Consider the following 20,189-nt stretch of genomic DNA (forward strand, 5'->3'; position numbering starts at 1 on the left):
GTAGGGGTGGCAGGCAAACAAGATGGCGGCGCCTCGCACATGGCGACGAGGGCCGCGCCCGCTGCGCAAATGGGAGGGATGGATATGCAGGACTTCATGGCGCAGATACAGGCAGCCGTACAAATGTGGTTGGACAGAACGCAGGAGCAAATTGGGGGATTGAAAAATGATATGGGAAACCAAATTGGGGAATTGAGAAATGATTGGAAAACCAAATCATTGAAAGGTTAAGGATTGAAAGGATTGAAAGACAGGTTAAGTAATTTGGAAAATAGAATGGGGGAGCAATTGGGAAGTCAAATTGGGGGGTTAGAAAGCAAATTGGGGGAATTAGAAAACAAATTGGGAGGTCGATTGAAGAACGTGGGTGGCCAAGCCAGAGAAATAAACGAGGGGTTAACGGGGTTGGAAAACAGGATGGCCACCCGAGAGAATCTAATGAAAGGAACGAAGGACGGGTTAACGGGGTTTGGAACCAGAATAGGTAGCCAAATAAAAGCATTGGGGAAGGACATAGACCGCAGGTCGAGCGGGAAAGGTACAATGGTATGCGACGGGGTAGCGCGGCTTGAGGAACGCGGGGAAAGCCAGTTTGAGCAAAGCAGAGCCGGGTGGACCGGGATAGAAATCGCTACACGGGGTATGGGAAAGCCGACGCCCGCCGAAGTAGAAGGGAAAATTTTATTAGCGCCAGCGGTCGTCGAGGAAAAAGAAAATGAATTAATTATAGTGGAAATTGGGGTTAAGAAGACGGCGGACTTAGAAGAGCAATCGCGGGAAGAAGAGATGGAAACTGTACAAAGTCTGTGTTCGCATCATGATGCCGTACTTCCTAACCAAAATGAAAGTTTGCAGCTGCGTGTGGAGAAAAGGATCCCGAAGGTAAGCCGGGCTGTATATGGCGCGAAAAGGTTTGGTGCGAAAGGATTTTTCGCGAGCTTGGGATCCCGGCGTCACCCGGGCGCTGGTGGAAGGTCCGTGGTGCACTGTGTGAAGGTGAATGGCGCGCGTGTGAGAAAAAAGTGTGCACCAAAGCATGGGTGTGTAACAACAGAGTGTGAGAGCGAGGGAGAATGCACAATGGAGTGTATGTGTGAGAGTGAGTGTGATACAGAGATTGAGATGGATGGAGAGAGTGTGCGAGGATGCACACCGGAGATGGATGAGGAGCGTGTGCGGGGGTGCACACCGGAGAGGGCGATTGGGTGTGTGCAAGAGTGCACACCCATGAGTGTTATGGAGTACGTAACAGAGGAGTGTGCGCAAGAATGTGCGCGAGGGTGTGCGGTGATTGGGTATGTGCAAGAGTGCACACCCATGGTTGTAACGGAGGAGTGTGTGATGACGGAGTGCGCGAGTAGTGAGTGCGCCAGAATGTGCGTGAGTAAGAAAGGAGTGTGCACAAGAGCGTGCGGTAATAGAGTGCAGGGAGTGTATGGAGACGCCTCGATGTGCGAGTATAGAATGGGTCACGAGGTGTGGATGTGAGAATGCGACTCGAGCATCGACGCTGACCGGGGCAGCGGTTAGGCCGACGTATAGCCGACGCGAGCTCTCGGGGCGTGGTGTCCTTTGTGTGCTGCTGGGGCCTGCGGGGATCGTTTCTGCGGCGCTCTTGCAAGGAGCGCCGTGCACGATTCGGGCCGGGTCCCGCCCTGTATGGTCGGTGCCGCGCCTTCAAGGGCAAGGCGATCGGCACGATTCAGAGGGAGAAAGGCCAGGTCAGACCTTCGCCCCCTGGCGGGCGCGGTGTTCCGACCGGGTGAGGTTGGGTCATCGGGCCGGAGACCGCAAGGCTCCGCGCCAGGATGGCGCCTAGAACCTCGGCCCGAGTATGCCTCCTCCCCAGAATCGAAAGTGCCGGATGGACCTAACCAACAGGAGACAGACCACCAGTATGCATTGCCGGCTTTTCGAAGCCGAGCAGTAAAAATGTATTACCGCACGAGAGGCTCGAGTATAATGGACAGCTAGCAGTAGTGATGGATGGTAGTTTTACCATTCACATTACTCATTGGGGGCAAAGGAGCTATAGTTTATGGGGTTTGGCAGTGAAAGCTCGCCGAGGGCGGGTTAGGATAATTGGTAGAGATTTAGAAAAGACTTTAGGAGACCGAGATTTAAGTAGTGACATTGTACAAGTAGTGGGGACGTAGAGAGATTAAGTGGATGATAATGACGAGGGATGTGCTTAGTATAAGGGATGACAGGGAAGCACTAATATTAGGGGAAATAGGTAGATTAAATGATGCTGTGTGTATGAGCTGGAGGATGCGCTTTATGCGCAAATGAGGCATTGGAATGAGAGTCTTGGTAGTGCTGGTGATGAAATGAGGCAATGCTCGTGAATGATGTGTGTATGTAATTGTGGGAACCACTGTGTGCATGGGCTTGAAATGAGGCATTGGGTATGAGAGCCTTGGTGGTGCTGGTGAGCAAATGAGGAATTGAGAGGCAATGCTTGTGAAAAGTGTGTGCGTGTGTGAGTGCGTGTGCGTGTGCGTGTGCGTGTGCGTGTGTGTGTGTGTGTGTGTGTGTGTGTGTGTGTGTGTGTGTGTGTGTGTGTGTAAGAGAAGAGTATTGTGGACAAGTGTAAGTGTATTGAGTGATGGCTTGCATGGTGTGCAAGTGAGACCAATGAGTGGTATGGAATTAATGGTGTGGAGTAGATGGTGTGTGGAATGAGTGGTGTGGAGTGCATGGTGCGAACGAGTGGATGGGGGAAGATGGACCCCTTCACGAGTACCCGGGGCAGGTAGTTTAAAGTTAGGTAGAGGGAGTAGGTAAATTTGTTGGATATTGACATCTGTGATGCGTGTAGTAGCAATGAAGTGCTGAGAGGGGTGCATAAGTGAAGTGGAATGGCTGGGCGTGTGAGCCTGTTCGTGCATGTGGTTAAATGAGCACTCCGCCACTGGTAGTCTGTCGGCCAGGTGAGGCCGCAGGTAGGCTCTGGGAGCCAGGTAGAGTTCAGTAGTGTTCAGCGGGGCCCGAGGATCTGAGAAGGAGGACCCGGGTAGCCCAATGCCAGAGGGGGCATAGAGGGGGTAAATGCCAGGGAGGGCCTTCCCCAGGTTAGAGTAGTGAGGAGCTAGGCAAGCTCGGGTGGCGACTTCAGTGGCGGAGGTGCGCAGGTAAGTAGACCTGCTGGGAGAGCCACACGACCCAGCCCCGAAATTGTGCGAGGGCACAGATAGAAAAAATGGGGGAGTGAGACCCCAAATTGGGAGAGCACCACAGTATGGGCAATGGGAATTGGTTTTTAGAACCACATAGTGTAAGATGGCCAATGGATTGGCAGGGCGAGACCCCGGGTAGAGTAAAGAGTTAATGTCAATTAGAGTACAGTTAGGAGAAAATCTCTTCGCACCATCTGCATCCACTCACCGAGGTGATAGGACTCCACACCAGGTTTTGGCAAATGATTTGGGAATGTAAGACACATCTTGACGTGGGTGAGACATTGTATGTAATATTCCATCCCTTCCTTCTTGGGAGGGATTGGGAACGAATTTGGAATTAGAGGGGATGGGAAAGACAAAATGTAGCGACAAATTTGTAAATTGTGTAAATACGGGGAAGGGCAAGGGTAGTGTAGGCTGACATGGGGGGTGACGTACGAGTAGGGACGAGCTTTCTCAGCTCGCTCTCCCGCGCCCTTCATGTCGCATTGCCTGGTTATGATGTGTACCCTTGCGCCCCGCTAACCTCTGCTTTGTCTTCCTTTCCCACTCATGGACCATGGTCCTTTGTGCGAGGGGAGTGTGCAGGTGCCCTGAATTGTGCGGCCGCACTCTTGCTGCCTGCACCCTGCTGCCTGCCTGCCTGCCTGCACTGATACACCATATGGACCACACGTTCTGTGGCGGGGCACCTTTGCTGCCAGCAGCATCTTGCTTGTGGACCACTGTGTTTTAAGTGGCGCACATGCCATGCAGGCGGACCACCTATGCTGGCCCGGCTGGCCATAAATAAAAAAGCGGACGCGGTTTGTGCCCTTTTTATTAATTAATCCATCAAGTAAGAATATCAAGCCAAGATCCATCGGCCCAGCGGTCAAGACAAGTACAAGACATCATCCTTGATTATTTTAAAATGTTTGTTTTTGTGCATTTTCATTGATGGTGCTTTTCGTGCATTTTGTTTATTATGGTGCATTTGTGGTACATATGGGTGTATGGTGTATCAGTGCAGTGCAGTGCAATTGGTATTTCCTCTTATCAAAATCTCTCTTCTTTTCCTCACAAAAGACAGGTTGTAGTTGTAAATAATTAATAGTAGTCTTGAAAATAACATGCTCCCCACCGGCTTTATGTATAGTTTGAAAACCATTCCTTAATTCGGTTAATTGTGGGCGTGAGTCAGTTAGGTAGAACAACGCAGCAGGTGGGACATATCTAGTGTTAAAATTGTCGCACTCAGGGTGAGGTTAAATGTAGAGGGAAACCACACCTAAGTGTCACATGTAGTTGTAAAAGTAGTCCTCACCCAGGTTTCGGCTCGGGCCGAGCCTGGCAAAAGGAGGGGTGCAGTGTTGCGGTTTTGAGAACCCACAAATGTAAATAAATATAACATCATTAAAGGTTAAAGGTAGCACCCCATAGGTAGGCCACAAGCAACACGTAGGTCACCTTAGGACGTCAGTTATTTCATAGTCTGTGTTTAGATAAGGCCATTTTCCAATAGTTGCATCTGCGTTGTGTCAATCAAATAAGAGTAGGCCCTTCCGTTCATTTTGGCAGCCTCCCTTCCAAGCGACGCCATTAAGCTCGCTCCAGTCTGTGCCCCATGGCCCTTCCCAATTTGTTACACGCCTTTGTCAGCAGCGTTCGCAACCTCGCTGGGCTTCCGCTCAAACCAGCCCAGAAACCCACGAGGTAAGGCCCGAAAAGGGGGCGGAGCGCCAGGATGAAGGCCACGTCAACCAGCCATCAAGGCGGGGCCAGTAAGCCATAACCAGCCAACCAGGGCTGGAGTGGCATCGCCTGACAGGCGTGGTTTGGGGCTTCCAGAGCGTTCGCTGGCTTGGTTATAAAAGCGCGCACGCAAAGCCCTTGAATAGGACTGTGCGGAGAGGACTGCAAGGAATCGCGCTTGGTAAAAGGACTTATGCAGCGGCGCTCGTTGAACAGGACTGTGCACAGAAGACTTATCGTGGTTGGAAGGACGTGATGGGAGGTTGGCTTGTGATAAGAACTTACGGAGCAGCGCTCATTACCGAAGACTGAAGCCAAGCATTGGTATTGCAAAGGAAGCGCTGTGGCAACCCGCTGTACTAAGGGCGAGCGCGCGGCACGCATTGCCAAGAACCGCAGCGTGCAGGACATTGGGGAGGGGGCGCTTGGGGCGAGTAAGACCAGTAGCGCCAGTACAAAAGCGCCGGTACACGAATTACGTACGCCGATAGCCAAAGTTTACCTTCCCCCGTCATTATAATTGTCCGCTCGCGTTACACTACGTGGAGAGCTGCCTGCAGGGTTTCGTCTGCTGGACCGGAGCCGGATTGGAGCCTGGACACCATCGCCGGACCTTCCATCCTACCATCTGCATCCCCGTGTGAGTCTGAAGTCTGAGACCGAATCTGAGCGATCGGGCCCGTGTCCAGGGAATAGAGTAAGACTGTCTAAGGCTGCCCTGCGTACTTTTCCTTCCTCTTTCTTTCTTGTACATTCTTTCGTTTCCTCTTCTTCTTTGTACATAATTAATAAATCAATCTGTTCTTCCTATTTTCCTCTCAATCCGATCGTCCTAGTCTTTTCTCCATTGGGTAAACGCGGCACGATTAGGAACCGCTACAATCGGGACTAGCCATTGTTAACAGCTCGGATCGCGGATCGCTATCCGCTCGGCGTTTCCACATGATATCCGTGATTCGAGCGGGAGTTATTCCCTTACTTCACGGTCGGTGGTAGTACTTAGGTAATAGGACTAAAACTCGATCAACAACCCTATTTACCACCGACCGGAAGGAACGTTATAACCCCCAGGGTTGCGTCGGCCAGATAAAAGACAAGGGGATTAACCCCCTCTTGATAAGGGGAGAGCTGACGTCTGAGATCCGCAACAATATATATACACAAAGAATTAAGTTAAGCACCCCCCCCGTTTTTTTACAACCTCGCACATTACAAGTTTGTTGTCGTCAAAACAGTGTAATATACCCATGTTATTGCTATATTTTCTGGAGAAGTGATATTATGGTCACATAAAAACATAACAATCATGCCGTTTTCAATATTTTATTCTGAATAATTTAAGGTGAAATCTTTTGGGAATTTTAGGCATAGTTTCACCTCAATTTAAGTATGGAGCTATAGGTCCATCACGGACAGTGTGGATGACGTTTATGTTTTCTAACGTACAGTCATTGTTCTGAGAAGACCTCTAGCGATCTTTGCGTCAATAACGTGTGTAGGACCCACGTGATCGGATCACTGACTCAACCCTACGTCTCATAGACCCTGTAAGCCGTCGTATGCGTTGCTGTGGCAGGTTGTTCCATTCCCGATGTAATGCAGTTCGGGACATGTTGGGACGACAAATTGCGAAGATGGTCCCTCCAATAGCCAATCTGGATGAATTGGAACGTGCATTACATCGGGAATGGAACAACCTGCCACAGCAACGCATACGACGGCTTACAGGGTCTATGAGACGTAGGGTTGAGTCAGTGATCCGATCACGTGGGTCCTACACACGTTATTGACGCAAAGATCGCTAGAGGTCTTCTCAGAACAATGACTGTACGTTAGAAAACATAAACGTCATCCACACTGTCCGTGATGGACCTATAGCTCCATACTTAAATTGAGGTGAAAATATGCCTAAAATTCCCAAAAAATTTCACCTTAAATTATTCAGAATAAAATATTGAAAACGGCATGATTGTTATGTTTTTATGTGACCATAATATCCCTTCTCCAGAAAATATAGCAATAACATGGGTATATTACACTGTTTTGACGACAACAAACTTGTAATGTGCGAGGTTGTAAAAAAACGGGGGGGGGGTGCTTAACTTAATTCTTTGTGTATATATATATATATATATATATATATATATATATATATATATATATATATATATATATATATATATATATATATATATATATATATATATATGTATATATGTATATATATTGTTACGGTACGCGGTTAAGGATGTTATATTTGCCGAGCGGAGGCTCCGCGACCGAACAGTTGTTCCCGGACTAAACCCGATTCACCCAAACGTTGGCCGTATCGCGCCACAGATACTCAATGTGGAAAAGACTAAGACGACGAATGCAAAGAGGAAGAAGAAGAAGAGTACAGAAGAGTAACGGGGTTTATTATTATTTACACACACATAAGCAAAAAGAGCAGTCACGGGTATTTACAGTGGACATGAAAACGCAGGTGACAGTGAAAATTACTAGCTTATACAGACTTAGTTACTACCCAGGACAGCACGAACAAAACAAACTCACGTACGCAAATGGATGGAAGGGTAGGAATCGTTTGGAGGGATGAGCAGGTGGGATCACAGGGCACAGCGAGCAGGTCCACTCCGGGCGGGAGGCGAGGAGCCGGCAGCTCCTTGTATTCGGCTTTACAGCGCACGCCGGCAGCTCCTTGTATTCGGCTTTACAGCGCACGCCGGCAGCTCCTTGTATTCGGCTTTACAGCGCACGCCGGCAGGGTCACTCGCTGCCCCCGTCAGGGCTTCACGTGGCTGGTTGAAGCGGCTCTTTGTCAAAGGCTTTTCGTATCTCTCACGCAACTCCGGTGCTACTCTGAACTCTCTCCCGGTGGACTGCCAACCCTCTTACGCACCTGGACTCCTCTGCCGTATATCTGGTGTCGCTTGTCCCAGCGATCGTCGCACCCTTCTCTCCCAAACCTTCAGCGCGGGTCTGACACGCCCTCCTCGGTTTCGGTACCCGCCCTCCTCCCCCGTGCTCTGTTTCGTGACCTTGTATGGTAATCCCACGGGCTTGTCTCCTTATTTGGGGATGGCGCCGACGGCACGCACCTCGTGGCGAGCCACGGGCTTGTTTCCTTATTTGGGCATGGGGCTGAACAGCCCCGCCCTTCGCGGCGCGCCCTGGGCTTGCCTCTCCCGGCGGACCCCGCCCCTCCTGTTCAAACAGAGCACGGAGCACATATTCAAAATAGCAGCGAAATGAGAGGGCGTGCACCCCACGCTTGTGAACTGCTTTACCCGCAAATGGAGAGTTTGGCTGGGAAATGGAAGTATTGAAGGGGAGCTATTCTTAATTGATTCGGTGCAATGGAGTATTATTCTAATGGAAGACAAGGCCTTACTCTAAAACACATAATAAGATTTAAGCTACTGAACAAGGGTTTTATCGGGTCTACAATGTGGTGTTTCATGGAATAACTACCGGGACGACCTTTTTACCTTTACACAACTCTGGAGGCAGGAGGGGCCATATTCAACCAATGTTACACAACAATTTACCACCACAATACACACAATCAAAAAAAATGCAATCTTCATATCCGCAACAATATATATATATATATATATATATTATATATATTATATATATTATATATATATATATATATATATATATATATATATATATATATATATATATATATATATATATATATACATACACATATAAATATACATATATATATATATATATATATATATATATATATATATATATATATATATATATATATATATTGTTACAGACGTGGCTTGGATGTTATTCACCGAGCGGTTTTGGGATGACCACGTCTGCACAAGATTATGCTCGATATTATACCCGAACGTTGACTAGTCGCGCGATGCTGGCTCAATAAGGAAAAGAAGACACCCGGCTGGATTACAATAACACAATACGACACCAATGTTTCAATTCTCAAGACCTCCGGAGGAGATTATATTCGTACGGAAAGGTTAGATTACAGGGACGAGAGGTACATCATAGGAAGACAGGCACTTAGACACAATCTTATATTATTCCCAACAGACGACAGATAAACGGGACAAAGCTGACTCACACGGGGGTTGATGGCAGGAAAGCGGTTGTCGATGGCTCCAGGTGCACCTGTGCTCAAAGGTTAGAATCGACCCGGTCCGGTCCAGAGATGCGGGAGGTTTCAGCGCTCGGAGGTAACGTTCTTTCACAGGCGGGTTCTCTTCCTCTCCGCGATCGCAGGCAACGTTCTTTCTCCAGCTGGGGGCGCATCTGACGTCACATCCGGCGCGTGGCCGCGTATATCCGGCGGGGAGTGACACGCCCTCGGTTCGCTAGCGCCGCCCCAGATGGAATCGGTCCGCCCTTCTGATTGGGTGCGGGGGGTTACCAGCTCCGCCCTTGAGGAGGAGCTGACAGCCAGCCCCTCCGTGGTAACCCCGTGGAGCGCGTGGTCAATGGCGCTAATCGAGCCGGTGTGAGGACGCATCCTCCCCCGCTCCGCCGCCATCTCCTCTGTTGTTGTTGTAATTGTTGGGGAAGAAGATGGAAGGAGGTATGGGAAAGGTCCTAAACTCACTACTGATGCCATATAATCACATTCTGGTGCAACGAAGAGTCATAATTAATGGAGACGAGGCCTTAACTGACATAGAATAAGAATAACTAGGAAGATGTCCGAAAGTTGTCTACGTGTGGTGCGGTGGACCTGGGCACGACATTTAATGGGGGAATAAGGGGAAGGTCGGCTCTACTGATTGTTATTTACATGCAATGGGACTAGGGAATGGGGGATTGGGGAAAGTTGGGGAGTATTGGAGAAAATAGGGGAATATTTACAAGCGGATATGGAGGCCAAATTCCATATTCGCAACATTGCACCCTTCTCTACCCTCGGGGCGTCCCGACCCGATAAATTTTTACCTACTTTAGTGTGGCACGCAATGTAGTTCCCTCTACTATTAACTCTACCCTGAGTGCGACAGTTTTACAGATATTCACAAATGAGTAAATATGTCCCCCTGCGACGTTGCACCCTTCTCCTCACAGAAACACACCCACAGGATAACCGAATCCGGAAAGAATTCTCAAACTAAACATACAGCCGGTAGGGAGCATTATTTACAAGATTACGCTGATATCTACACTACGATCCAGGACCTGTCTTTGGAGGAACACATGCAGATGTTATGCATAGAGAGAGCGCGCTTGCCAGCATCGATACACCAACCCACGAGTGCTCTGTGGCCGACAGCCTTTAATAACGTGCAGAGCACCCCATCCCAGCATCAAAAGCACCACCCCACCACCAATCGGTGCAGTCACCATTGTTCAATGATTAAAAATAAATGCGACAACCCCTAACCCTGCAGGTGTCTCTTGCTCTTCGTGTGGCCTTCAGTGGTGTTAATTAACAGTGGTTCACCTTTATGGCATAGGTGCCACGTTGACCCATAGGTCCATCCCCGGGTGGTGCTTGGCCGCAAACGAACTGCGGTCCATTGTGGGTGGCCACAAACATTGCGGTCCATATGGTGTATCGATCCCGGCAGTAAACAGCGAAAGTGCAGGCCCACAACTGCGCAGCCAGCACCTCTCTCTCCTCTCTCTCTACCCCAAAGCCAGATCCTCGGAGGTGGGAGACAAAAGAAGCAGACAAGTGAGTAAGGTGGTAAGGGCGCAAAAGTGCACGCAATGTAAGGTGATGCACACTGGGGGCACATGGGAACCAGGTGAGACAGGTACGTTCCTATCGTACGCCCCCCCCCCCCCCCACCAGGTAACCTACATGGCCCCTCCCTTACCCCTTACTGTATCCACACAACACAACACTACCCATAAACATCTACTTTACAAATCAACAAACATCCCTACTGTCTTCCCCGTTCCTCCCATAAACCAAATTCGTCTTCTCTCCCTCCTAACCAATCAAATTTGCCATTTTCAACTCTCATCAAAATTTGCCATCTCCAACTGAACATCAAAATTTGCCATTACCAATTCATCATCAGTCCCTCCTAGGGAGGGAGAGATGGAATCACCCCAATGTCTCATCCACGTCGTGATGCGTCTCACAAATCCACACAGCAATTCATCTCCTGCAACAAAACAAAGAAAACACAGGTGTGGAGTCATCATCATCACAGGTAAGTGGCTGCGTATGGTGCGACAGGTTCTTCAATCCTAACTATTTCCTAAATGACTTTAACAACTTTACACTACCCGGGGTCTTTCTCCGGCCAACCCATTGGCCCTCTTACACTATGGGTTCTAAAAACCCAATTCCCATTGGCCAAACTGTGGTGCTCTTCAATTTGGGGTCTCACTCCCCCGATTCATCTCCCGGTGCCCTCGCACAATTTCTGGGCTGCGGCGTGTACCTCTCCCAGTGGGTCTACCCACCTGCACACCTCCACCACTGCAGTTGCCTCCGAGCTTACCTGCTCCTTACCCTAACCTAACTACCAGGGGAAGGCCCTCTGGCACTCTCCCCACTCGGTGCCCTCTCTGGCACTGGGCTACCCGGGTCCATCCTCCGGATCCTCGGGCCCCATCCACAACTCTACCGGCTCCCAGAGCCCACCTGCGGCCTCACCTGGCCGACATCCTCACAGTGGTGGAGTGCCCAACCAACTACACACACTAACAGGCTACACGCCCAGCCATTTCCACAACACTAATGCACCCATTCACAACACCATTCTGCAACCGCACCACAGATGCCAATATCCAACCACAATTTACCTGTACCCTCTACCTAACACTTACACTACCCGCCCCGGGTATCCGTGATGGGGTCCACTCTTCCCCCATTCACACCTTCGCACCATGCACACCACTCCGTACCACTTACTCCCACTCTCTCCACACACCTGTACCTGCACACCTGTGCTCTCACACCTGGTGCCACCTGCACCCTTCTCTCCCCAAGCGCATTCGCGCTGATCCACACACTCACTACTCACACACTGCTCCACACACCTGTCCAGTTGCACACCTGTGCAATCACACTTGTTCAATTCTCACCTGTTCAATCTTCACACACACGGCATCATCTCAGCTAACTACTCCCCTCTGAAACTTGCGCTTCCCAGTCGTCCCTTTAAACTATTGCGCTCCCTCGTCATTATCATCCACACTAAACTACCTGCGTCCCTACTACAGGTATCAGTCACTAACTAAACTTAACGTCACCTAATGTCATCTTCGCTAGATCCCTACAATATAACCTAACCCACCCGGGCTAGTTTTCACTGCCATACACCCCATAAACTATTGCTCCTTTGCCCCACCTGTGAGGGATGGTGGATTTGCCATCCCACCACATCGGGGGTCTCTCACTACCAATTTTGCACATCAAATTTCAACAAATTAAAAATTTGCCAATCACTACCCATCATCTGCCAATCACTACTGCCAATCCCTTGCCAATCATCAAATTTTGTTTTTCTCTAATTTTGGGTCCAAAACACTAACCTCATCACCCAGTCGACTCACTAATACCTCTCGGTGCGCCAATCCCTGTCCAAAGCCCGGCTTCGTAAAGCCAAGCAATGGATGCTGGTTGTTTTGTGCCAGCGGCTGGATGCGTCCGGCATTCGGTGCAGGGACGGGGGCTTACCCGGGCCGAGATCCCACGCATCACCTCGGCGTGGAGCCATCCAATGTCCCGATCTCGACCTGCCGGAATGCCTCAACAAAAAGTGGTCGCCATGACGACCCTTTCTATCGGGTCGCCCGCTCCGCCTAGTGGAGCACGGACGCGGCCGTTCAAAGCGAGGCCCAGCACGCACCGAGGGCCCGATTCGGCTAAAAGTCGACCTAACCTCTAACCCGTTTAATGTCGATGCTTCACCTGCATGCTTACACCCCGCAGCCCGTTCCTTGCTCACACATCCAGCTGTGCCCATGCTCCTCGTACCCTTCCTTACACACCCAGGTACCCTCACTCCACTCACCGCCTTGGTCACACACCTGACCACCGAACACTTTGGCACACATTCGTTGCTCGCACACCTCACTAACACACCTCTTCGCGCCCCCTCCTCTGTCACCTCCTCTGTGACAATCACAGGTGTGCCCTCATTCGCACACCCAACCATGTGCCTCACCACCAACTCCAGCGTGCATTCCCACTCACGCTCTACCATTCCAGGTGTGCATCCTTCCATCCCAGGTGTACATCCTCGCTCACCTGTCACCACTAACTCACTCTCCTTGTCACTCTCACTACTCTCACCTCCATTCTTGACAGCGCACTCACCCTTACTCTTGACAGCGCACTCTTTCCTCGTGCACCTGCCCGTCACACACCTTTCTCGCGCACACTCTCCCGTTACACCCTCTGTAACACTCACCACAGGTGGACACTCTTCCTTACTTCTGACAGCGCACTCTTTCCTCATGCACCTGTCCGTCACACACCTTTCTCGCGCACACTCTCCCGTTACACCCTCTGTAACACTCACCACAGGTGGACACTCTTCCTTACTTCTGACAGCGCACTCTTTCCTCATGCACCTGTCCGTCACACACCTTTCTCGCGCACACTCTCCCGTCACACCCTCTGTAACACTCACCACCCCGCGCTTCCATGTGCTCCCTCGCACACACGCTACGACCGACTCACTCTCGCCAGCACACTCACTCCTTGGCACGCACTTTTTCCTCACACACCCCAGAGTCGGACTTTCTTGCACACCTCCATTTTCGCACACCAGACCTGTCGCACACTTCACCAACGGCCTCTCACGAACACCCGGGTCTATCTCGACCCCCAAGCCTCTTAAATCACCTGGCGCATCATACGCACGACCATATTGGTCACCACTTACACCGGGTCCTCTTCCTCTTCGCTTCTCCTCCATCACCTGCGAATCCCTCATCCGGTTAATGAGCACATCATCACGATCCAAACACAGACTTTGGACCAATTCTTTTATCTCCTCTTTTATCTCTTTCTTATCCCCTCTCCGTCGCTTCTTAATTTCGCTCATCCCTTCTTCCACTTCTTCTAATTTGTGCTTCACCTCTTTTATTCCCCGGTACGTCTCCTCAAGCTCATCCTCTAAGGCTACCTTGACCGTTTCCAGGTGCGTCCTCACCTGCCGGTCCTTCGTCTCCATTACCTCTATCACCTCGTCCAACCTCGTTGTCAGTCCCTCACGTACCATCTGACATTGCCTCTGTGTCGCTATCAAGTCGTTTTTAATTTCTTTTTGTGTCGCCTTTAAACCTCCTAATACCGCAGTGTTCCTTTGAACCTGCTCCACTAACTCCGTCTGTCCCACCGTCAGCTGCTCCACCTCCTGCGTCAGGTCCTCTATGCCCCCTTGTAACTTTACAGTCCCCTTTCTCACCTCCTTCTCCATGTGCTCCTTACAGTGCCTCACCTCCTCGCGCACTCCTCCGACCTCCTCACTCACTCCTCTTCTGATCTGCTCTCCCATCACTTGCATCTCCTGCCCAGATGCCACCCTCATCTGCTCCATTTCCTCCCTGTGAGCATCCAGTTTGGTTTCTACCCCCATTCTGACCCCCTCTATCTGCTGCCCCATTTGGTTAACTTCCCTTTCCGCTTGGTCCCTCATGTCCCTCAATTTGCCTTCCATCCTGTTTTCTAACCCCTCTAACCCATTTCTCACCTCTTTTATCCCGTTGTCTAACCCCTCAAAATTATTGTCTAACTTCCCAATTTTCTTGTCTAACTCCTCAAAATTATTGTCTAACTTCCCAATTTTCTTGTCTAACTCCTCAAAATTATTGTCTAACTTCCCAATTTTCTTGTCTAACTCCTCAAAATTATTGTCTAACTTCCCAATTTTCTTGTCTAACTCCTCAAAATTATTGTCTAACTTCTCACCGGTACCCCTCGCTTCGTCCCTCATTACCCCCATTTGGTTTTCCAATCGCTCACTATTCTTTTCCATAAGGGCCGTCATTTGTATAAAAAAAAGTTCCAATCTTCCCAGCGGCGCTACTTCGGTCACGGGCACGGTGACCAGCGAGGCGCCTTTTTGCGCGCCTGAAGCATCGTGCGCGAGAGCGCCATTTTGTGCACCTGCTACCCCCGCTGTTTCGCTCTCCTCATGTCCCTCATGTCCCTCAATTTGGTCCTGGACCGACCCTGCCTCACTCTCCCCTACCGGACCCCAGCCGTCTTGATCCGCCATAGCGCGACTTGCAAAATTCGAGTTTCGTAAAACAATTACAAATTTTGCTGTTATAATTTCGTCGAGCGCAGTAACCGCGGGACCGCGCTCCGGATCGATTTGGTCGAGCGCCGTACGCGCTCCGGCTCGATTTTCCCTCCCAAAATTTGGGCCTAACTAATTTAGTCCCGGGTCCGAATCTCACTCCTCGACACCAATTGTTACTCTAATAGTACAATTGGTGTTCCAAAATTTGGGCTAAATAAATTTAGTCCCAGGTTCGAATCCAACTCCTGACAACCAATTGTTACAGACGTGGCTTGGATGTTATTCACCGAGCGGTTTTGGGATGACCACGTCTGCACAAGATTATGCTCGATATTATACCCGAACGTTGACTAGTCGCGCGATGCTGGCTCAATAAGGAAAAGAAGACACCCGGCTGGATTACAATAACACAATACGACACCAATGTTTCAATTCTCAAGACCTCCGGAGGAGATTATATTCGTACGGAAAGGTTAGATTACAGGGACGAGAGGTACATCATAGGAAGACAGGCACTTAGACACAATCTTATATTATTCCCAACAGACGACAGATAAACGGGACAAAGCTGACTCACACGGGGGTTGATGGCAGGAAAGCGGTTGTCGATGGCTCCAGGTGCACCTGTGCTCAAAGGTTAGAATCGACCCGGTCCGGTCCAGAGATGCGGGAGGTTTCAGCGCTCGGAGGTAACGTTCTTTCACAGGCGGGTTCTCTTCCTCTCTGCGATCGCAGGCAACGTTCTTTCTCCAGCTGGGGGCGCATCTGACGTCACATCCGGCGCGTGGCCGCGTATATCCGGCGGGGAGTGACACGCCCTCGGCTCGCTAGCGCCGCCCCAGATGGAATCGGTCCGCCCTTCTGATTGGGTGCGGGGGGTTACCAGGCTCCGCCCTTGAGGAGGAGCTGACAGCCAGCCCCTCCGTGGTAACCCCGTGGAGCGCGTGGTCAATGGCGCTAATCGAGCCGGTGTGAGGACGCATCCTCCCCCGCTCCGCCGCCATCTCCTCTGTTGTTGTTGTAATTGTTGGGGAAGAAGATGGAAGGAGGTATGGGAAAGGTCCTAAACTCACTACTGATGCCATATAATCACATTCTGGTGCAACGAAGAGTCATAATTAATGGAGACGAGGCCTTAACTGACATAGAATAAGAATAACTAGGAAGATGTCCGAAAGTTGTCTACGTGTGGTGCGGTGGACCTGGGCACGACATTTAATGGGGGAATAAGGGGAAGGTCGGCTCTACTGATTGTTATTTACATGCAATGGGACTAGGGAATGGGGGATTGGGGAAAGTTGGGGAGTATTGGAGAAAATAGGGGAATATTTACAAGCGGATATGGAGGCCAAATTCCATATTCGCAACAATATATATATATATATATATATATATATATATATATATATATATATATATATATATATATATATATAGATATATATATATATATATATATATATATATATATATATATATATATATATATATATATATATACATACATCTATACGTATACTCATAAAACATGGAACAGGAACAGCATTACATTCCATCTCCTCTCCATCAGAATGAAAATCAATTTAAAGATAAAGTTTGTCCGGATGTTTTTGTGGGATGGTGGTTGATAAGGAATTGTTTGGGGGTGGCAGAGGTTGGTGGGGTGTGGGGTGGTAGAGGGTGGTGGGGTGTGGGTGGTCGTGGGTATTGTTAGCTAGGGTGGCGGTTGATGGGGGATTGTGTGGGGATGGTGATGGGTATTGTGGGGGTGATGGTCGATGGGGGATTGTGGAGAGCGGTGTGGGGTGGGGAAGAGGGGGGATGGGTGGTCGTGGGTATTGTCAGCTAGGGTTTATGAGTTGTTCAGATGCACAGGGCACGGTGGTGCCAATGTTAGCCAGCACATCTATCGAGGTGAGATCGGTCACAGGCAGGCCAACACGAGTTCGATTCACCACTTAAATCGCCTGTGTTGGTAGCTCGGCAGAGATGTTACAGATTCATGCGATGGTTGTTTTTCACTTAATCGTGGGGGAAAATAGATCAAACAGCATCTCTCTTAATCATGGTGGAAAACCACAAGATCTAGCCATTTCTGTTTTCGTTTTTTTGTTGCAGTGCTCTGTAAAATGTTCGGAACATAAAAGTGAATATTTTGTAGGCCGGATCCACACTGGGGTATTTCAGACAAGCCTTATCCAATTTCTGGCAACCCTCGGATCTTTCCGCCATTGGTGTGGCATGAAACCATCTCAATTTGTATTAGTACAACCACGTGCTTTGACGAGGCATATTCGTAGAAATTCGAAAACTATTCGCCAGTTGAGTTAAATCATTCCTTGATGTTATGTGTGGACAACATGGAAGTGGCGGTTGCTTTCACTATGTAACATCATGGCTAATCGTGAAGATGATTTCGACTTTTAATCACAAAATTACCGACTTTATAAATCGCAATCCAGAAAAAGACCATATATATTTTGTGGGGCATCAAGGAATAGATTAGCATTGAGGTGGTCTAAGCGTTTGGGCTACCCTTTAATAAAATCCATGGAATAGGACAGCAATTTTAAACTGAAGTTGAAAAGCAAAAGCATGCCGAGCAACACAGCGCAACAAAGTGATCCTTACAGAAAGACGGTTGTCCTCCAACCCAGAAGTGCTGGGCATCGGTGAAGTATGCAGTGCAGCCAGGGAGAAACAAGAATGCAAGGTTGACAAAGAGGGACTAACCCTCGGGCTGTTCACGTGGTTATCCAGACTCATAAAAACGATGGATGAGCGGCGCTTAGAGTGGGGTGGCAAGCACTTGCTGGGAACTTCAAGCTTCAAAAGGGCTTGAATCACATCGCAGGAGGGATGGGATTTTAAAATTATGCTCTCTGGTTGCAATTTCTCTTCAGTCCTATCTCGCTTGCATTCCATCTCATTTTCAAAAGACATGTCGTGCCCACTGTTGTCAAATTCTGGTATAAAGAGCTCGATAAGCGAACTTTCAGACGAGACGTCGGGGCTACATTTTCCTGCCTGAGCCATTTTCGGACTGATGGTGACCACATTTAGGCCACGCTTTGCTTGACTCTGAATTTCCAAGAGCAGATTCTTGGCCACGCCAGGCTGATCTGAACTACTCGTGCCACCTTTGAATGCTCGACTTGCCTGATGTGGAGGAGTCGTGGTTACTGGCTTTTCTGCAACAGGATCTGCCCCAATTGTCAGAGTTTTAACAATGCTGGTTATGCCAGTGCTAATGTTTTCCCTGGCAAACTTGCAGACTCGCTTTTTGTTCGAGCGATATTCATCATCAGGACTCAGCAGTTGGTCAAATTTGCGCTTGATGTTGTTGAAGCTCCTGGTAGATCTCAAATTCTCCGGTGTCAGGCATGTTTTTCTCACCTTTGGAATGAACAGGTTTTCTTTGTTTTCTTCCATTGTTTCAAGGCATGTGTAAGCATATGCATTGCTATGCTGTTGCTCTTCTTGCCAAACGTCTGTGAATGTTTTCAAACCATTTACTTTTGTATTTGCTGGCTCAAGACTTGTTTTGTGGTTTATTTCAAAGGTGCTGAAAGAAGCAATTCCTTGATCGGGTGATGTAGGGATAATTTGGTTGCTGAAGTCATCTGGTCTAACATAGACACGAAAACTCTTTGAATATTTCCAGCTTGGCAAGGTCTTCTTGGCCTTTTCCTGGAAAACAAAACATCATGCAGCTGCAGTCAACCAACTTTCAAACAAATTTCTTCCCTTCCCCCTCCCGCACACAATATCGAACATGCAGCGATATAAATTTAAAAAAACACCTTTAGAGGCCATTTTTCCCCGCAAAGCGGGGGTTGGCCTTTTTCGGGAACCGTGGTTGATGTTTTTTGGTCCCCTTTTTGAAGCAATGTTTTACGGCCGGATGCCCTTCCTGACGCCAACCCTTTTTTCCGCCTTTAACGACAAACAGGGAATTACCAGTGAACTGGTACTCAATTAGCCGACCTCGGAAGGATGACAGGCTGAGTCAACCCCCCTGGCGTTAATTCAGCGATCGACCGGGATTCGAACCCAGGATCCTAGGATCCTAAGCCGGCACCCTAGCCGCTAGCCCAACACCAGCGATATTAAACTAAAAAGGATATTTAATGAAATTGGCAAAAGTCAAGCATTATGGCTCGATAATGAGATCATGTTTGCTCTAATGACGAAGCCTCAGAGAAGAGTTTGTAAATTTGTACGATGCATAACAGGTGGATGTTTGTCGCACATGAGAACTAATCAGTCGCACATGAGATTTGAATGAGCATGCCATGAGGCAAGTGCTCAGGCGGCCATTATGGCTGTTCTTCATTTACTAATCCAACCACTTACATGATCAATAAAATATTTAAGTACACGATAAACCTTGGGCTTGACAGTAATTGGTAAAAACACCAACCATCACGATGAAGTAGCCTCCGATGTCTCGTCTGAATGCAAATGGCAAAATAAATAAAAGGGTAAATATCTGTTTAAATGCTTACATATTTAAATGGGGGGGGGGGGGTGAGGGGGGGGGGGGTTGTTAGGGTTAGGGTTAGGTGTCCTTCTCTCCTGACAAGGTGGAGAAGTTTTTGTCAAACCTCGACTCTGATTCTGCAACTGGACCAGATAGCATCAGCCCACGGGTCCTAAAATCCTGCTCTGCCACTCTATCTCACCCTCTCTCTGATCTTTTCACCCTCTCTTTTGCTCAAGGTCATCTGTAAGCAACTTGGAAATCAGCAAACATTACCGCTTTACACAAAAAAGGTGCAAAAACAGATCCTTGCAACTACAAACCAATCAGCCTGCTCCCAATTATCAGCAAAGTCATGGAATCCATCATTGCTTCGGATATCAAATCCTTCCTCTTCTCCAATGGCTTGATCTCCGATCATCAATTTGGATTCAGACGAGGTCATTCTACTCTGGACTTCAGACGAGCTTCTGCTGTCTCAACAATGTATGGAGGTCCTCAATGCCAAACAGGAAATCAGAACTGTCTCTCTTGACATATCGCATGCCTTCGATACGGTCTGGC

At 48.9% G+C, this 20,189-nt stretch overlaps 1 protein-coding gene across 1 annotated transcript in view; it reads right to left on the reverse strand.

Moving 5' to 3' along the window:
* The window catches only part of MASTL (microtubule associated serine/threonine kinase like), a 55,112-nt gene that overhangs the window by 12,635 nt on the left and 22,288 nt on the right, over positions 1–20,189 (reverse strand). Inside the window, exon 8 of the mRNA XM_068121097.2 lies at positions 17,774–18,832. Coding sequence (XP_067977198.2) covers positions 17,774–18,832 — 1,059 coding nt within the window. The remainder of the gene's footprint in view (positions 1–17,773; positions 18,833–20,189) is intronic.

This window comes from Myxine glutinosa, chromosome 6 (assembly GCF_964187855.1).
Source record: "Myxine glutinosa chromosome 6, kmMyxGlut1.1, whole genome shotgun sequence".
In the NCBI taxonomy this organism is placed as follows: domain Eukaryota; kingdom Metazoa; phylum Chordata; class Myxini; order Myxiniformes; family Myxinidae; genus Myxine; species Myxine glutinosa.